Raw genomic sequence first — 19,756 nt, forward strand, 5'->3', positions numbered from 1 at the left:
TAATATAATAGAAGAAAAAGATGACAAAGAAAAAATGATTAGTGTTCAAGAAGATAGTGTTGCATGCAAGAATTGTGAATCACTTTCTGTTCAAATTGTTCAATTAAAGAGAGTCCTTGAAAGGTATGAAAAAGGACAAATTGGGTTGAAAGGTGTCCTTAGGCAACAAAGATTCCCTAATGATAAAAGTGGTCTTGGATATACAAAGTCTAAACCAAGTACTAGTAAAACTATCTTTGTAAAGGCAAGTGAACAATTCAACAAATTGGATAAAGCACAAAAGGTTCATCATCATCCTAAAAGGTTTCCTAAAAAGAAACCATATGTTCCTAGATATAGAAGTAACTTTGAACCTACTTGTTTTTATTGTGGTATTATTGGTCACACACCCAATGCCTGTTATGTAAGGAACTTTAGTGTCCCTAGTGGACATTATGTATGGGTGAAGAAAGGAACTAACTATGATGGACCCAAAGCCACTTGGGTACCAAATCAAACTTAATTTGTTTTGTAGGTTTGCTTGAGGACCACTTAAAATCTATGGTGTTTTTATCAAGTGGTGGTTCTAAGCATTTGATGGGAGACATGAACTAACTTTCAAATCTAGTTTTTAAAAGTCCAAGGGTGATTTCACATATGGAGAATACCTTAAAGGAAGAATTCTTGGCATTGACAAAGTTGGAGCACTAACTTTCATATCCATTGAGGATGTACTTTATGTTGAAAGACTAAAGCAAAATCTTCTAAGCAAAAGTCAACTTTGTGACAAAGGCTTCAAGATCAAATTCACTAAGGAAGAATACTTGATCATTGATAAAGTCACCAATGAGGTAAAACTCATAGGTAAAGAATTATTTGTGTTCATATTTTATAATAATTTATCTTTTTCCCATCCTTTTTGATAATGACAAAGGGGGAGAAGATATTGGTGTATATGTGTATGCTTGCTTGTCTCTAAACATTTTCAGCCACAAAGAAATAATATTTCTCAAGAATCAAGGGAGAGCTTTGATCAAGGGGGAGTTATCAAATTTAGGGGGAGCATTCACATAATAGCATTACACTTCATATTTCAAAGGTTGTCATCATCAAAAAGGGGGAGAATGTGAATGCAAGCTTCTACAATACTATGTTTTGATGAAGACAACTATCATAAGTATGCATCAATAAAGGATGAGCAAAAAGATCAAATAAGCTATGGATCAAGATTGCAACTTTCATGAAGATTAGCTTTGGTTGATTGATCTTCAAGTCATAATGGTACAAGTTAAATACTTTTACATTTGATATTTTTTAGTGCTCAAAAATCATATAAACTTTCATTCATACATATTCAAACTTATATATGCATGGCATAAGTTTCACTCCAAAGTAAACTCTTGTTGAAACCTTTTCCAAAGTCAAAATCCTAAATAAAGGTTTTAGGAACCGGGTTGTCCCTATGGGGGAACCGGTTCCCAGCATTCTCAGTTTTCAGCATTCTGTGGTTTACTATGGGGAACCGGGTTGTCCCTATGCAGGAACCGGTTCCCACGTTCAAAATTCAAATATTCTGCTGTAACGTTCAGCAGGAACCGGGTTGTCCCAGGCAGGAACCGGTTCCTACTGAACCAGTGTGTTTCTCCATTGCATGTTTTCACCCAAACGAACATATATTCTCAAACCTTAAACATTGCATTGGTTGATCATTTTATACTCTTTCTAAAGGGTGTAAATACCTATATAAATATCATAAACTTCAGATTTAAATCTCACCTCTTTCATTACAATTTACCACACTTTTGATCATATATTTTCATCATATATTTGCATACAAGTGTTTTATACTTGAACTTTCATTGAAACTTTTTCTACACATTGTTAGAAAAGTTTATCATTCATACATAAACACTTGAGCACTATTTTATATCATTGTAAATTGTTTTTTTGCTTGAAAGAGAAGATCAATCTTATAGATTGATATATGTTCATCAACTTTCTACTCAAAATATATTTTGTTATTTTTGACTTGCTATCCAAGATTGTTGGAAGTAAGGGTTATTGATTAGTGAGAGGATTGTTCTCATAATCAAGATAGTAAATCCAAGAGGATTGTTCTTGGTGGTTGAAATCTTGTTGTCCAGGATTGTTGGAAACAAGTTAGTGAAAAATCCAAGAGGATTGTTCTTGGTGGTTTTGTTAGAAGATTGTAGGAGGAGTCTTGGTATAGGCTTGTACAAAGATCTAACAATAGTAAAATCTCTTTCGTGTTTGAAAGGGGACTGGAGTACTCTCGGATTGTGAGGGGAACCAGTATACATCATTGTGTTCTTTACTTTTCCGCAATTTACCGCTTTCATCACTATTATCAAGAAAAGAAAAGAACCATTCAAAAGCCTTCAAACACTTAACCAGAAAAATAAGTACAAGTATTCTAAAAAACCGGATAAATCTTTGAAAACCTAATTCACCCCCCTCTTAGGCGCACTCTTATACTTACAGACAAAGGCAAAGATGCACGAGCCTTAGAATTTGACGCATCCGCATCAACCCTACCAGAACCGACCGATGCCTTCTGTGAGGGTCAGACTCTTTCTCTTCGAATTGATACATACTGCAAAATTTTGTCGTGTCTCAATCTAGCTTGTTTATCAACCGTAATACTTATAATTAAATCATACAAGCATTATACAAATGAAATACAATGAAATAAAGTCAAACAATACAAACAAACTAAATACAAAAATGCATTTTTGGATTCTAGAAAATCAAAATATTGGCAAATCCGAAAGTGTATTTTTATAATGTAGTATAGGAGCAAGTCTTAGGGTGAGAAAAACAATCCCCTTATTAATTGGGCTTGGTTATAAAATTTGAGCCCAATATCTAAACCCAATACATTCATTTCATTTTCAAACCAAACAAACAAAAACGCTCCTTCACCCATTCGTTGGTATAGTTACCAAAACAAAGAAGAAGAAGAAGAAGAAAAGAAGAAGAAAATGGAAGTGAGTTTATCCTCAACATGTATACCACTAAGCTTCAAATCGAACAACACGTTCTTGAAGCATAACAATTACGTTTCCCACTCTCAAATTCCCACCCTCAATCTTTCAACCAAACACAGAACAACAATCTGTAACGCAATCAAACCCACTTTATCCTCCAACTGGCTCGTTTCCCATGATTTATCTGCCAAAACCGCCTCTCCATGGCTTCCCAACTTCGAAGAACTTGACACCACCAACATGCTTCTCCGTCAAAGGATTGTCTTTTTGGGTTCTCAGGTTATGAATCTTGTTTCCCGTTCTTTTGGGTTGGTGGGGTTGTTTCTGTTATTTTGATATTTTATGAGTACCCTTTTGTATCTTTTGATGTTTTTATGGGAAATTTACAAGCTTTTTCATGTGGGTGGATTCAGTCTAATAGCATGCTCACTACAGCAGAAAAATGGACAAATAGGGGAAAAGGGTTAAAAAAAGAGAGTTTTTACGATAATAGGGTTGAATTGCAGACAAGGTGTTTGATGTTGTTGATTTTGGGATTTTTTTTTATGGTTGTTAGTTAATTTGGTAGAAAAATGAAAGAACAAAGAAGGGAAATGAAATGGAACTGAAGAGATGGTATCTGATGGTGTCTGCTTGTGAATTTCTTTGTTTGAGCAGGTGGATGATACGACAGCAGATTTTGTAATCAGTCAACTTTTGTTTTTGGATGCTGATGATCCTAAGAAAGACATCAAGTTGTTCATAAATTGTCCTGGTGGTGCTATTACTGCGGGTATGTAAACAAATGTAAACAAAGTTTTATACTTCTTTTTTTACTTGTTTGTTCTTATCTGTGCACTTGACTCGTTGGGGATCTACTTGAATCTCGAGCTCAGTTTTGTCGATTGATTGCGCATAGATGTTTACTTAATACCTTACACAAGATTTTAGCTTTTAATAACTCACATTAGTTTGTTGATTCATTGCTTGTGGTAACTGTTAGAATATAGAATATGGAGGAGTTTGTTAGGATTTAAGCTAAGGAGTTAGTTAAGGAAATTATTAGTTAATGGGGTAGTTAGGATTATCATGTATAAATAGGGAGGTTTTGGAGTTAGATAGATCATCATTTGATTATTGTAAATGTAAACATTTGTGAATAGAATAAATTGTTGATCACTGGAAATTTACAAGCCAATTCAGACGTTTGAAAATGGAATCCTGTTTTAGCTTTTGAACAGTTCTATCCATAAGGAACTCGGTTTATTGAATCATGGAGTATTGGAAAGGAACTGTCTTTAATGAATCTGAAATAAGTCTGTCTTCTGCAGGAATGGGAATTTATGATGCCATGAAGTTATGCAAGGCAGATGTGTCAACAGTTTGTCTCGGACTTGCAGCATCCATGGGTGCATTTCTCCTTGCTGCTGGTACAAAAGGGAAGAGATATTGTATGCCGAATTCTAGAGTTATGATCCATCAACCGCTTGGATCTGTTGGCGGAACAGTAAGACTGTCCACTTATATCCTTCGGTTTTGTTTATTGTCAGTTAGTACAGTGTTATCAAATAGTGGCGCCATGGCCGCTATGGCTGATATACATGGCAGTTTTTGGCCTCGTCGCAATGGTAAATATTGGCTGATATTGTGATTTTTTCTGCCATAATCCGCTATAACGGCGCCACAAAGCGCATGGACCGCCATCCACCATTGACAACAATGGTTAGTAATAGGTCTGGTGTTTGTCATGGCTATTTTTCTTATGTTGAATGCAGACAATCATGTTTTAGTTTAAAGATGATTTTAGATTTGAAGCATTTGTTGGAGAAGTATGGAATGTGGAAGCTTTAAGATTTTCTTTAACTGCGATTACCCGATAACTCGGTTTTAATTTGAAATAACTGAAAGAATCTCTCTTGTCATAAACCCCGGCATGATTGGCGATTGCTTGAAACATCTAGCTTAAATATGCTGCACCTTAGAGCTGTTTTCCGACAAACTGAACCTGAAAATGTTGGACTTGGCTAGATAATACAGTAGTCTTACTCCTATTTATAGAAAACAAAGGTACTAATTGACTTGTCATGTAACTGATACTAACTGGCTATTACAGAACATTACTGATTTTAACAATTAGAACATTGAAGCTGCTGAAAGCAAGTAGAGACTACTGTGCATGCTGAATAGGTTTACTAATCCTCAAGCGAGGTACACTTTTATCAACATAGTATACTAGCCGCTATGTCGTTTAGGTGGAACCGAGGGAAAGCCTCTTGTATCTTAGCGGCTGTCTCCCAACTGCTCTCTAGAAGAGAGTAGGTTTCAATTTTCAATCATTTGATCAACACTTCAAAGCCACTTGGGAGCCTTGTCTCTTTTATGAATTCATAATGTCTTTTATCTGGTGGTTCTGTGCAAAAACCTTCCATTATTATCACATTACTAAACAGTGAAATGTAATTACAGGCTATAGAAATGAGAATCCGTGCGAGAGAATTGGCATACCACAAGGTTAAGATAAACAAGATACTATCAAGAATAACACGAAAGCCTGAAGAGCAGGTTAGAATTATATATGGCATCATCTAATTTGTTTGTTGTTCAAAATCATACATATTTGTTCACCATTTTTAATTTACTTTATTCTAATGCAGATTGAATTGGACACGGATCGTGATTATTTTATGAATGCCTGGGAAGCAAAGGAATATGGTTTAATTGATGAGGTTATTGATGACGGAAAACCAGGATTAGTTGCTCCAATTGTAGATGCAACACCGCCTCCAAAAACAAAGATGAGGAATTTGTGGGAAATTAAAGAAAAATCAAAAGGTAAGAAGATACTTCTTCCCTCAGAGGAAGCACCAACTGCTGTATGAGTTAGGGGACAAACAAGGATAGCGTTGCATTGCTTTCATGCTCGAAAACAGATATATCACCTCCAACAAGTGTTAAAGGGACTTTTCAATTTGTGATTTGTGATAGCAGATACATGTCGTGTAAAAATCAATACATATATTGTATGCTTCAAGTGTTAGATTCCTTAATGAATATATTTTTGTCCTCAAGATTTAAGAAAGTTTTCCTCCATTTAAAATATCACTTGCTACTCACACATTCTACATGTCTAACAGTTTAATTTTTTTGTAAAGTTTGAAAAAGGGGAAAATAGGGCAAATCTCAACGAATGTGAGCAACAATGGTCTACATCTTTGATACCTGTTAATGTTAGGAAGGTTACCTATTTGGTACCCCAATGGAGATTCCTTATATGTTTATATTTGGTACTCAGTCTCAAGAGTATTTATAAGACTTGTGTTACTTGAAAATCTATTTTTAAATAATGTAACTCTATCTTTCATCAACTTTGTCATGTAATACAATTTAATGTGAATGTAATGCTTAGAAGAGATTTGAAACATGATTTACTACATAGAAAGAGGACCTCTTGACTCAACCACTGGTATTTTTTCCGTCTTTGATTTTTTGTAACAAAGATAAAATAGGGGTAAACCATAAATTACAAATCTAAGTAATTTCACAAGGATTCAGTTCCTGCTGAGCATGATATACTAAGTGTTGTCACCAACAGGTTCTAGTATACATTCACAATGCTGAAATAAATAATACATTGGTCTATGGCGTTATTCATATGTTGTAATGGTAGTTAAAGCATCTTTACACAAAAATTGAGACAAAAATAGCAAAACTGCAGAAAATCCATTAAAGCTCATCTTATGACAACTTCCAATTTGTTCTGCACCAGTTCTCTTACTTTCCACTACATTGATGGAGGAAAAACAAAGTTAGTAGCATCCAAAACAAAATACGTCTACCTAAAAAACTAATTGCACTGATTTATTATATAATTATATTTAGTACCTGCAGATCGTTAATTTCTTCATCAGTAAGAGAACGTTCCATAGACCTATATGCAATCCTATAGCAGTGGCTGGTCATTCCTTTCTTGTTGGTGAAATTGTCTATTAATTGTACCTGTGATTTCGTGAAACAAAACAGAATCAAAAAGGGACCAAACTTTTGCGGCACCAAAGGTATAAAAAAGAGGAAAAGGTTGTCATAATCCAGTTAAAAACTAAAATGACTAATCTCAGAAAAAGAGGAAAAACGAACAAAAGACGACAAGAGGGTACATAATTCAAAAGAGAGTATCTATTACGATTTTTGTGTGAATATTGTTACATCATCCCTCATTCACAATCTCGTATTATGTATTTTTATCCCTATTAAACAATATGAAAGCCACCAAATTGAGAACCTAATAAATATAACAAGGGATAAATTGACTCAAATTACTCAAAGTTGTATAACGTACCTCTTCTGCAAGATCCCCTGCTACTCCTCTGACAACTTCACATAGATTGTTTTCGGTAAATGATTCATTGATCCAGAAACTGATGTCCTTGTAACAAGGAGGATACTGTAAGAGGAAAACCGAGAGAAGATTAGAATATCCTCAAAATATTTTTCTCATTTATCCAGGCACAATATAAACTATAAAGTAAATATAAATTTCTCAGTCAACAACAATACAGTCAGACATGCAGAATATAACACCAGGGTCCAGGGGTCCGAACAAAAAAAGCGTCTGTAAGATTGCTTAATTAAATTCCCTCTGGCATAAGATTTCCATATCCTAGACAAGTATTGTCTGACAAAAATGAAACAAAAAATGCAGAAATTATATTCTAAACTTATTTGTTAAAATAACTGGTTATCTAAACAGATCATGACAGGATCTTTAACACAGTAAAACATTAAAGACATGGCGAGTTTCTATTTTTAGTCATATATTGCAATTTAGACCCACAATTTCTCAAAAAGAATGCAAGAAGTATTAACAGTTTTGCATAAAAATTATATGGGCCATCTTATGTTTTCAGTCAAATGGATCATTCACTTACAACTTAGAGTTGCATTATTATTTTGAAAGGAATAACAAAATTCCTAACTATTAACTACTAAGAAAAATGACAACAAATGTAGACACCAGGAGTAAAGATGCACATGTAGTGTAGAAATTACCTTTGAAAACGGCTTAAATTTGACCCCTAATTGGCCCTTGGAGAACTGTATATAAAATAACAGAAAAGAAAGTAACATATTATATTAATTATCAGAATGACTAACTCATCCATCCTTGCAGTCAATTTGACAATCAGGAAAAATAAGTGAAATATTGAAGGATGTTTGTCAAAAGTATCCAATAAATACCTGGGAGGTAAATCGCTCATCATTTGACCAAAAGAGACGAATATCTGGTATGTCAAATAGAACCATAGCTAACCTCTCCAAACCTAGGCCAAAAGCCCAAGCAACATTATTAGATACCCCATTTCTTTTCAGAATCTCTTGCTCTGTCACTCCACACCCCAAAACCTCTAACCATTTTTCCTGACAAAAAAGTATATCTAACATTAACTGAATAGACTAGAAATCCTTGCTTTAATTGAATGGAAGATATTTCCCAGTCTTTTTATTGCTGGAAAAATATATGCATAACCTTAATTTAATCTTGGAAAGGAACCAAGGGTATATCGACACTATAACTTTGGAGGCAAACACCATTAACAAGAATTACGTAATCGTGGTGTATTTAAGAGACAATCATGAGCATAGAATACCTTGAAATATATTTCAAGTTCAAATGATGGATTAGTAAATGGGAAATAGGTATCGATCCATCGCATTTCCACATCACCTGAAATACAAGGGAAAAGGTTATACATCAGCATTTTGTAAATTATACTTAGCTTCAAATGAATATATCAAATTCACAATTACAACTAGACACCTTGATTATATATAATATCTAACAAAATCCTATTTTAGCATTACATCTTACAATGAGATGATCATCATAAAATATCAAAAATTTCACTTTCCTATTGACAATGTTTTTATAGGCAATGATAATTTCCAATTTGCATTTACTTGTTTGCATGTTTACGTGTGCGTGCACACACTTTTAAACATTGCTTGCTGTGTAGAGAGGCGTTATTTTATTCCAGTTAAGCAAAAAGTCTATAAATTATGCACTTGTGTCTGTTCATGTTATCTAACAATTAAGCACTAGACGCTCACAATTTTGGATCTGGGAAGGTCAGACACATTCAGCCTTATCCCTGAAAGCAGAAAGGCTATTTCAAAAACCTGAACCAGAATAGTCAATAGCAGCCGCTATAGGGTAAATAGCGGGATAGCATAGCAGAGCAGTTCCCGGCCCGGAGCACTTTTTGGCCCGCTATCCTTTTCCCCTCTAAAAAACCGAAGTTACTCCTTAAATTTGCAATGTTTTAAGGGTACTTTTGGGTTTTTTCAGTCAAATTTGAGTTGAGACTCAACCTTAATCTTCCTTCATAGTCGTTTATGCACTTCGAGATTCATGTGTGCTTTGATTTATGAACATTTTATGAGTTGATTTATTTGTTTAATTTTACATTAAATTATGTTTATAGTTACTACATGTAATTTGTCCAAAAACTGATCAAATAGAACGGTCATCCCGCTATACGCTATCTCACTTCTGGGGTCAGCCGCTCCACACTACTATCTAGGAATGATTACTACGACCTGAACCCGCCACTAGTAAGTCATAAAGGCATAAAACAAATTTTTCAGACAATCGGAAGCTCGTTAGAATAAATTTGTTTCGCTATGCATAAATGATAAAATATGCATGTATGAATGTTCATGAAAATGAAGTCTCTATCAAATTCAGATCAATTCTTTTTGTTTTCTTTAATTAATTCATCCTACTAATCCTCTTTAATTATCAAATTGCAGCAACTGAAAAATGAAATGTGTGCATTGACTATTTGCAAATACCAAATAAAACGCGTGCTAGACCCTCAAGGCATTTCTTTAGCTCTGCTGCTGCAAATGATGTTGCATCCATCCCAGAAGCCTCCCATTCATCTGGAACAAAAACCCGAAAGCCTTCCATCTACATAATATAATAAGAGGAAATCATATAAATGTAATCATTAGGGAATAAACCAGTTACTGCATAAGGGACATACTTGATGGAAGACAGGATAATGAGTAGAATCAATTGAATCCCTTCGATAAACATCTCCGGTAACAAGGAAATGAGTATATCCATCTCTCAATAATTCTGCCTGATGAGCACTTGTGTGGCACCTTAAAACAGTTTGAGGGTCTATATAGTATGTATCATTATAGCTCCTACTCACATGATCTTCAGGAACCAAGACATCATCAAAGTTCTAGGACATAAAGAAAATTGTCAGAAGGAAGTGTTGTTATGAGGTTCAAGCCACCTTGCCAACCAAAAAGAAGTATTTGCTTCGTCCCATATTAAGTATCACATTAGCAAACGGAATTTGTCTTAAAAAAAAGTGTTGTTTTATGTTTTCAATGTAACATTAATTACTTTATTCCAATTTTATTTCCAAACTAATGTTATGTGTATCACTCCCAAGTTCACTGTACTCCCCTACACATTTATGACATTGGTTAATAAGGATATAATTGTAAAACTGTCACGCACTTTCGTTTATTTACAACTTTTATTGGTCTTTGTAAAGTAACCTAAAGTGATACTTAATACAAGACGGAAGGAGTAATACGCAAGAAAAGAAATCAACATGAATAGGATTCAGTGCTCACATTGATAAGGAGTAATCAACAAGATAAGAAACCAATTATTTGGTTAGCTAGCTGTCAGTTGGACCCTATGATAAGGGACCATAGTGTGTACTTGCATTCATTATGGAAGGTTGAATAACAAAACTTGCAGAACCAATGTGATTACGAAAAACAATATCACTGCATCATATAGGAGCAAAGGGCAACATATCTTTAGATGTATTTTACCATACCTGCTTCAGTGTGACAATAGGACAAAGGTCGTCAAACTTGTTGAACTTGTTTGAATAATTTGTGTCAAAATACTCGTATATAGCATTCTTGAGTATCCCAAGAGGGTGTTGATCCCTCCTGTGAAGCTGCATTCCAAGTTTCGAAAATATGTTGTCTGGAACATTATTTGTTGGATCATCCTTCACTATATCTAAAGGACCAAGAAGCAGAAATGATTAAATTTTCATGAACCAGAGAATACTTTTCAATAAAAACCTTTGGCATAAAGGAACACCGCACACACAGAGGCACACACATAACAAGAGTAAGCTCAGTCATTTCCCAAATGGAAGTGTAATTGGAGAAAAAGACAGAAAAATTAGAGTCTCTTGAAAAAAACAATTAGAGTCAGCTCAGTGGTAAGAGTTTGATATTGTAAAGTACCTTGTTTGGTAATCTTGAGTCCGCCAAGCTCCAATGAAGAGAAAACCGGTTGCCTCCATTTCTTGTTGGAAAGCTTATCAGAAGAGAGAGAAGCAGGTGCAGATGAGAAAGGTAAACAAAATGCTAAGCTTCTGAAGCTATTATTACGTTGACGAAAGAGAGATGCTCCAACGAAAAGTGTAGTATACGCGGAAGAGATCATCATTGCCACACAAATGACTGTAGCACACGATTTCTGTAAAAAATTTAACGATGAACAATTCAGTTACTTGGCTACAAATTAACAACTTGAAAAGGGAACGGCGGCTATCGCGGCCGCGAATCTCGCTGGATTTGCAGCGCGCGCCACAGAGAGAGGAGGGGAGGTAATTCCGAATAGAAAAAAGGACCGATTTCTTACTGTTTGAGGTGGCTGATTATCACCTCCGGCTGCGTTTTAGCGGTGGTGGTGGCGGTGGCCGTGACAGTTCAAGTGTAGTTCAGTTCAGAGTTGAGACTCACTCCATTTCATCTCTTATCGGATTTCTTTCTTTTGCCCCCATACGTTGTGTTGTTAGGATAAAAACCGGGTGCCAAACCGGAAAACCGGTAGAACTTTTTTTTTTTTGACAAACCGGTAGAACTTAGTAACATATTTTTTTGATAATTTGTTTTTATGGCAGAATTAACCTTTATGCTATGTTTGGATTGATGGACTAGAATAAAGCAGAGTGGAACATGATGGAATGGAGTGGAGCGGAGTGGAATAGTATTGAGATTTCATTCCATTGTTTGTGTATATTTTATAATTTGACGGAGCGGAATGGAATATTTTAGTTCATTCCATTGCATACACCCCAAATGGGGTGGAATAAAAATTGAAGGATATGATGGAATAGGATGGAATGGATTCCATCATATTCCATTCCACTCCATCCATTATTTATAAATCCAAACAACGAAATCTGATTAAATACCACTCCATTCCATTCCATCAATCCAAACATACCCTTAGGGTTAAATATCTTTTTGTTTTTATAAAATTGTCAAATTTTATTTTTATCCATATAAAAATGGTATATTTTAGTTCCTACAAAATTATTATACACATAGTTTTAGTTATGGGTGTTTGCGGTGCGGTTTGAGCGATTTTAACAAAAAAAATCATCTAAACCACAAGAGGAAAAATCGTGCGGTTTGGTTTGATTCGGTTGGCTTTAAAAAAAACCAAACCAAATCAATGCGGTTCGGTTCGGTTCAGTTGATTCGTTTTTTTACAAATATTTTATTGAGTCATACATACACATAGGGTGCGTTTGATTTGATGCAGAAAGTTATTGAGGGACTGGACAAAATATATGATAAGGGACAGGACAAAAACATGAATTTTTGTCCCTCACTAAACCATGGGACAACTTTTTGTCCATAGCACAATTTATCAAAAATGTAACAAAATACCATTTTTTTTAACTATTTCTTCCATTATTTAATATTTTGATTCATAAATATAATATTAATATTTTATATAACAATAAATAATATTATAGTAAAAATTATATAGTTTTGTTGGGTACATAGATATATCAAATTAAAATATAGGAAAAAAATGTCCAGTGCATCAACCATCAAATACAGTACAGTACAAAAAGTTGTTGTGTACTGTTCTGTATTATCTAACATTGTTTTGTCCAGTACTTCTTATTTTACAAATCAAACTCACCCATATAGATGACAACATAACTTTATATTTAGACATTCATACACTATCAAATAACAACAAATCTCGTCATATTTTGACAACAACTTTCCATTTAATATGTAAATATTAAATTAGACAAAAGTAGAATAATAAACAAAAAAAAAAGCACAAAACAATATAAAATTATTATAATGAAACAAAAAAATAGAAGAGACGAGAGATTAGTGAATATGAAAAAGAAAGAACAAAAGAGTTGAGAGATTAGAGAAGAAGATTAGAGAATATAAAAGAGTAGAGATTAGAGAAGAAGAGGGAAGATGTATGTGGCAAAGAAGACGCGATAATGCTATTAAAGATTTGAGAAGATCGGGGTTGAAATCATATGTGTAAGGATGAGAAAATTGTTTGTAATCATAAGGCTAAGGTATAATAGGTTAAAGTTTGGGTTGGATGTGAGTTAAGTAAAAGTTAGGTTGTAACATAATGCGGGTTGGTTCGGTTTACAAAATACAAACCGCAAACCGAACCGTGCGATTTTATTAAAAGATGACCCAAACAAATTCAAACCAAATGCAGTTTTTTGCGGGTTCAATTTGATTTGGTTTGCGATTTTCTATTGGATTGATTTGGTTTTGAACACCCCTAATTTTACTCACTGTCGTTAAATCAATGTATATTTTTGAATGATTATTTTACAAACATGTTTAGAATATTATAAAAAGTTCCTTGAAAAAAGAACTCAAACTTAATTTTTAATTCGAGATTTTTATTACTTTTATCATTATCTTTTAACATTTTAAAAATTCATATTTAATTCTTCTCATTTTAAACAATTCTAAAATTTAGTAAAGAAACTTAGTATAGTATTATAAATATGTATGAAAAAAATTATTCAAAAATTTAAAAGTTTAAGAATGATTAAACAATTTTTAAAATTTTAGAAAATAACATGAACTAAAACTGCATGCATAAATAATTTGTAGGAACCAAAACATGTTTTATAAAAACTAAAAATAAATTTTGAGACATTTATAGAGACCAAAAACATATTTAATCCTAATTTTTATGGATCTAAATTGTATTTAAATAACAAATAATAAAATTCTAATGGTATTTTAAATAAATATTTTATATTTTACTAATATTTTTATACTCCATTGATAATTAATATCTTATTGTTTTTGAATGATAAACAACACATTTTTCCATCATTTCATGAAGTAACTTACACAAAAATTCAAATGTATATGTTTGGTTTCTTTGTATGTCTTAAGGAAAGCATTTCACTCTTGCACGGATCATGTTTGAGGGACTTTGTATATGTCTGGTTTTCTTGGGTCAGGTTCTTGAATGGACCAGATTTAGCCCGACCCAGTGGAATATTTGATGGGTTAGGTTGTTTATGACAGCCCAAGTCTAGCGCATGACAATATCTGATTGAGATATGACAGAAAATACATTTATGACTAATTAAGGGTATCATGGTTCGAGAGTTAGGAAGTCAAAAGCCACATTTCCAATTATCATTAAAAGGTCATGGGAATCAGGGGCAATCATATTAAACTGCCACTGATGAGCTTTTGTGTAAGACGAGTCAGAGTTGCTATATAAGAAGAAGAATACAATGAGAACAAATATACACAATTCACAAGAGAATTCAACTATGGTTGTACTGGTCCTCGTTGGTCGAGGATTACATTTGGAGCCCACCGTGTAGTCTAATAAAATTAACCTGGGCCATACACACATATTCTAACAGTAGTCTGGCCCTATCTCATGATGATGAGAGCTGTCACTAATAGAAATAACAACAACAGTTGAGTTTCCATAATGGAGTTGCTAACCGTTATGGAGGAATTTCATCACTAGAACAAAGCATTACCTGACAGTGTTTAAGACTTACAATAACATCAACACGCAAAGTTAGATGTGGTCTAAAAGGAAGAGCCCACGAATCCTCGACCACTCGCAGCGGAGATTTCAAATGTTCTGGTCCCCAACAATTTCAAACAACCATCTTTTATGTCCTTGGGTGGCAATAGTGATCCCCAAGAACACGCAATTTCCATCAACACCCAGATAACTATCATCGAGGTTGATGACTTGCTCAAATGCAAATTGATGGCCGAAATGATTGTGGAGGTTTGGAAAATGTTGATTTAAAATAAAATCATTTGTAAAATTAGAATTTGAAAACATTTTAAAATCAAAATGAGTAATTAAGCAACGGAAAACCAATTGAAAGACAATAAAGTAAAGATAAAATAGATAGAAAGATACACTAGAGGTTTATACAGGTTAGGCCTAAATTAACTTACTATAGTCCTCAAGAATTATTCTTGAGTATCTACTAAACTTGAGAGCTTTTAGAAAGATATGCCCATGACTCCCCCCTCCCATATACAAGGAAATGGAGATTTAAGGCTAACTTCCAATCAAACAACAAACAAAGCTTAAATGATTATCCTCCAAGTGAAACAAAGATTTTTCACAGGTTGGTCTCGAACTAAGATGGTGTTTTGAGTTGGCTATCCTTCATAACGAATCGGGGTTTTATATAGGCTAACAAATCGAGTTGAGATTTTATACGGGATGATCTCAAAAAAACTGAGCTTTTATACCATGCTGAACTCAGGAGCCAAGTGAGAGTTTAGCACGATTGATCTTGAATCAATAGATCTTTTAACTAGGCTGATGATCTTCACGAACCAAAAGAGAGTTTTTCTTCTTGGCGAAACTCACGAACCAAGCAGATACTTCCTAAGAGAACCTCCAAAAAAATAAAATCTTTTAGTAGTTTAATTCTGAATCAAACAACTTCTTACAGAAGAAATATTTACTTAAGAGATAATACACTCTTGATAAATTACAATTAAGCCCTCACTCAGAATGAAGATCTTCACTAAGATCTAAGAATATTCTCGAAGCACTATGGATATATATATATATATATATATATATATATATATATATATATATATATATATATATATATATATATATATATATATATATATATATATATATATATATATATATATATGAGAAAAATGAGAGATTTAAAGAAAATGATGACATAGATAAAAGTGAGATCAAAACTCTTTTTTTGGATGTGAAAAACTTATGAGAATTTATCTATTTATAGGTCAAATTGTGGTTTAAATTTGGAAACAAACCATGAGCCAAATCAATGCCATAATAGATTAGGCTATCGATGATTGACTTTCAATAACTGATTATTCAATCCACAAACTGAAGGTTGTGATATTTAGCTATTACCAATAATTAAGAGACTGTCTCGATAGATTTAGACTCAACTTAGTGAAAATAATATATTAGGTCATTAGGACTCATTCGTTATTCATTTGGAAAAAAGTCTTCCAATTAATTAGACACTTTTCTAATTAGTTGGTTAGGCCATAACAACATTTTAGGTGGTTTAAATAAAATATGAGAGGCTCCAAAAGTTTTTTAGTGTATTTGCAATTTTGTCATTGTATTTCCAAAAATACCCCCGTGTTTTTACAAGACATCGATCACTCAGACGGATACGGCCATACGAGCTTTCATACTTCATCTTTTTCACACTCCATGTCTTTCACATCTTTAAAGGTTTAAGTCTTGGCATCACTATTTTGAGTTTGGAATAATACAAGGTCCTTGAATTTTATCAATCAGGCTTGAGATACTTCATGTTGATTACCATCATCTGAGAGTGTAAAGGTTAAACCATAAGCGATTGTAGAAACATAAGTCTTCATTTGATTGTTGTTGACAGCATTATTCATTATGATACCTTAACGAATCATGTAAAGCATATTTGACCGCTTGAGCTATCTTCACCAGATAAAGAATTCATTGGATATTGTTTGATATTAGGTGTTGTCATCATCAAAATTAAACAACTACCTAGTTAGCTTGCAGATTTGCTATCAACAAACTTTACTACCATAGTCACATTGATGATACTTGTAACGCCCGTATAATTTTAATATTAATTTAATCAAGAATATTGAATTAATAATTAGAATTATTAAGGATTTTGTGAAAATAATAAATAAATAATGGTTTATGGCATTTGGGCCATGTGAGAAATAGTAAGGGGGGGTGTGATATAGGAAGGCCCTTTACTAATATTATTATTATTTTCATAAAATAATTGGAATTGGGAAGAAAGAAAGAACGTGAAAGAACAGAAGTCTGAGGAACGAGGGACGTGAAGGAGAACGGTAGAGGGAGAGACCAAGAATCAAGAAATTGTCTAAGGTAAGGGGGGACTTATCTGATTATCATCTATTATCGGGTTAGGGGTTAATAATACTGAATAGATGTGGAATTCGGATCGATTGAGTCATATGATAGGTTTAGGGATTGAGTTAATTGTATGATGTTTGACCTCTATGTTTGAATCTATGATGTCTGCGTTGTTATGGTCTCAATTGATGTGTAATTGGTGTATTATGAGACGTGTTTTGTGTTGTTTGTGCATTCTATTTCTCTAGGTTCGTACTGGTATGAATTGGGTGTGTTTGGAATGCATAGAATGCTGTTTTCTGCAGGTTGGGGTTTTTGAAATCGCCGGTTCGCGCCGCGTGCACAGGGTGGCGCCGCGAACAGGTGGGCAGAATGCCAGGAAGTTGTGATACGCTCAGGTCGCGCCGCGTACCTGTGTCCGCGCCGCGAAGGCATAACTTTTTCTCGTTTCGCGCCGCGTGTAGATGTTTGCGCCGCGAACAGCTTGGCAGAGAGCCAATGATTTTTGGGACGCTCAGTTCGCGCCGCGAACTGGTGATGGCGCCGCGTGCTGTTGGTGTTTTGAGGTATTTTCAAAAGTTCAAAGATGCATAACTTTTTAACCGTTAGTCCGTTTGATGCGCCGTTTTGAGCTAAACGAACCTTGTAGGATAATCTATATGATGATGATTGGTCGGTTTTTAGAATGATGGAAATACATGTATGCTATTCTTATTGCGTATGATGATTGATGCAAATACGTGTATGTTTTGTATATGATGATTATGGAATTGTGATTGAATGATGTTAATATATATGAACATACTTGAATGATGATGACGATGTTGATGATTGATGATGATGATAGTAGCAGTATGTTGTATATGTTGCATTCATTCATGTTCATTGATGATACTGTATCCATAAGGGTGTGTTGGATCAGTGAAGGGCATGATTCCCATCGTGTGGAATCTGTGCTGGCAGGGCCGTATCTTGGACGATGTTGGATCGGTCATGGGTTATCCCCATTTGATGATGTTGGTACCACATGCATAGTGTCAGTTCATACATATGCATAATTTATAACATGATTGGATGTATTCCAGTGTTGTAAACGTTAATGATGTATTGATTTTGGTTTGATTTGTTGTGAATGTCTGTTTATGAAACAATTGGGTGAATGATGCAACTGTGATGTGTTATTACTTTATAACCTTATAACATTTGTTAATTATGATGAGACTCACCCTTACATGTTGTCATTTTCAGATTGAGGATAGCGGCTGTTCGACTCGGTGAGGATTAGCTCATGAGTCAGTGTTTTAGTAGCGTCAGGTGTCATGCTCTGATAGTTGTAACACTGGGGACGCGATTGTTTAGAGTTTATGATTATGACTCTAGTTATGTTTTGATGTTTTGAAGGATAAGTTTTGAAGATGTTAAACTTAGTCCGTTTTTGATAAATTCCGCTGTGTTAACATGAAACGTTTTAATTTATGATGATTACCTCAGTGAATGCATGACATGACTGAATGATGTTTATTTATTATGAATTGTGGCACCCTTATTTCATGTACTCTGAATAATTGTTTTAAATTGCCGCGGGGTTAGTAAGGGGTGTTACAATAGTGGTATCAGAGCATAGTCGGTCGTTATGACCAGAGTCTTAGTGTCAGTTTTGCTTTCCTGTGTATGCGACTAGTAAGAGTTAACTGTCGATACTTCTGTTCTGATTAAATTGGTTGTGATTTAAGCAGAACAATGGCTGGAAGAGGAGGAAGAAACGATGATGCTATCGCTGAGGCTCTGGGCATGATTGCTGGTGTGCTGGGAGGAAATGCCAATGGAGCTGCGATTGGAGCTGACAGGCAGCTGAATAGTTTTCAGAGGAACAATCCTCCATTGTTCAAGGGCACGCTGTCGCTACCCGCGAAAAATGGAATCAGAGTCGCCACTAATATATTTATCCCATCGAGGGAAAGGAATACCAGGAACCTAACTCAGAATAAGAACGAGGTCTTTCGACCAGAGAATAGGGTACGGGAGTCGGTTACGCGAGGGGAAGGTGCTAGCACCCCTCACGCCCATCGTACTCGATGGTATCCACCTATGTTTGTTTCTATCTAAAGGGTGTCTAATGTCTAAAACTAAATGCAGATGAATGCAAAAGAAACACGGGGAAAAGAAGGAATTATTTACAAGTGTGCTCGCTTAGGCCCCGCGACCCAATGCCTACGTATCCTTTTCAGGAATCAGAGCGACCGTAGTTCGGCTCCATAGTTTCCATTTGTTTTGTGTTTTTTAGTTGAACAGCGGTTAAGGTCGCAATCCACGATGCTCGACCTTTGGAGACTTATACGCCTACTTTGGAATGGACTCAACATGTTCTTAAGCGCCTAACAAGGCAAAAGAGTGAACTTGGGTTTGTGTTTTTTATGTAACTACATGATGAACAAAACCCAATACAAGGTTTCGCACCACTTCGTCACTTTGCTTTAATTCGAGCCTTTATTAAGTGTTTTAAGTGTTTTTGGTTAGGTATTTTTTAAGGGGATTTATTTTGCGATTAGAATCACATAAAAATGTATAA

At 34.6% G+C, this 19,756-nt stretch overlaps 2 protein-coding genes across 2 annotated transcripts; one reads left to right on the top strand and one right to left on the bottom strand.

The window, feature by feature from the left end:
• Positions 1-2,929: 2,929 nt before the first annotated feature.
• Positions 2,930-6,034, top strand: LOC131609807 (ATP-dependent Clp protease proteolytic subunit 3, chloroplastic-like). Its single transcript, XM_058881605.1, has 5 exons — positions 2,930-3,266; positions 3,645-3,759; positions 4,298-4,473; positions 5,433-5,528; positions 5,621-6,034. Exons 1-5 carry the CDS (start codon positions 2,982-2,984, stop codon positions 5,843-5,845), a joined length of 897 nt encoding a protein of 298 aa, XP_058737588.1. The 5' UTR covers positions 2,930-2,981; the 3' UTR covers positions 5,846-6,034.
• Positions 6,035-6,499: 465 nt separating this feature from the next.
• Positions 6,500-11,812, bottom strand: LOC131609806 (phenylalanine--tRNA ligase, chloroplastic/mitochondrial-like). Its single transcript, XM_058881604.1, has 11 exons — positions 11,656-11,812; positions 11,256-11,490; positions 10,832-11,022; positions 10,010-10,216; positions 9,816-9,933; positions 8,612-8,688; positions 8,202-8,381; positions 8,013-8,057; positions 7,303-7,407; positions 6,849-6,962; positions 6,500-6,747 (listed from the first exon to the last, which is right to left on the bottom strand). The coding sequence occupies exons 2-11, from the start codon at positions 11,458-11,460 to the stop codon at positions 6,697-6,699; spliced, it is 1,293 nt and encodes a 430-aa protein (XP_058737587.1). The 5' UTR covers positions 11,461-11,490; positions 11,656-11,812; the 3' UTR covers positions 6,500-6,696.
• Between the last annotated feature and the right edge of the window lie 7,944 nt (positions 11,813-19,756).

This window comes from Vicia villosa, linkage group LG6, assembly GCF_029867415.1.
Source record: "Vicia villosa cultivar HV-30 ecotype Madison, WI linkage group LG6, Vvil1.0, whole genome shotgun sequence".
In the NCBI taxonomy this organism is placed as follows: Eukaryota; Viridiplantae; Streptophyta; class Magnoliopsida; order Fabales; family Fabaceae; genus Vicia; species Vicia villosa.

Excerpts from the sequence above, each read along its gene's own strand:
- LOC131609807 (XM_058881605.1), top strand. The coding sequence starts at position 2,982 with ATGGAAGTGAGTTTATCCTCAACATGTATACCACTAAGCTTCAAATCG. Across the intron at positions 3,760-4,297 it reads TGGTGGTGCTATTACTGCGG|GAATGGGAATTTATGATGCC; the intron begins GTATGTAAACAA and ends TGTCTTCTGCAG. Across the intron at positions 5,529-5,620 it reads CACGAAAGCCTGAAGAGCAG|ATTGAATTGGACACGGATCG; the intron begins GTTAGAATTATA and ends ATTCTAATGCAG.
- LOC131609806 (XM_058881604.1), bottom strand. The coding sequence starts at position 11,460 with ATGATGATCTCTTCCGCGTATACTACACTTTTCGTTGGAGCATCTCTC. Across the intron at positions 8,058-8,201 it reads ATGAGCGATTTACCTCCCAG|TTCTCCAAGGGCCAATTAGG; the intron begins GTATTTATTGGA and ends TTTTATATACAG. Across the intron at positions 6,748-6,848 it reads AAGAAATTAACGATCTGCAG|TGGAAAGTAAGAGAACTGGT; the intron begins GTACTAAATATA and ends CCATCAATGTAG.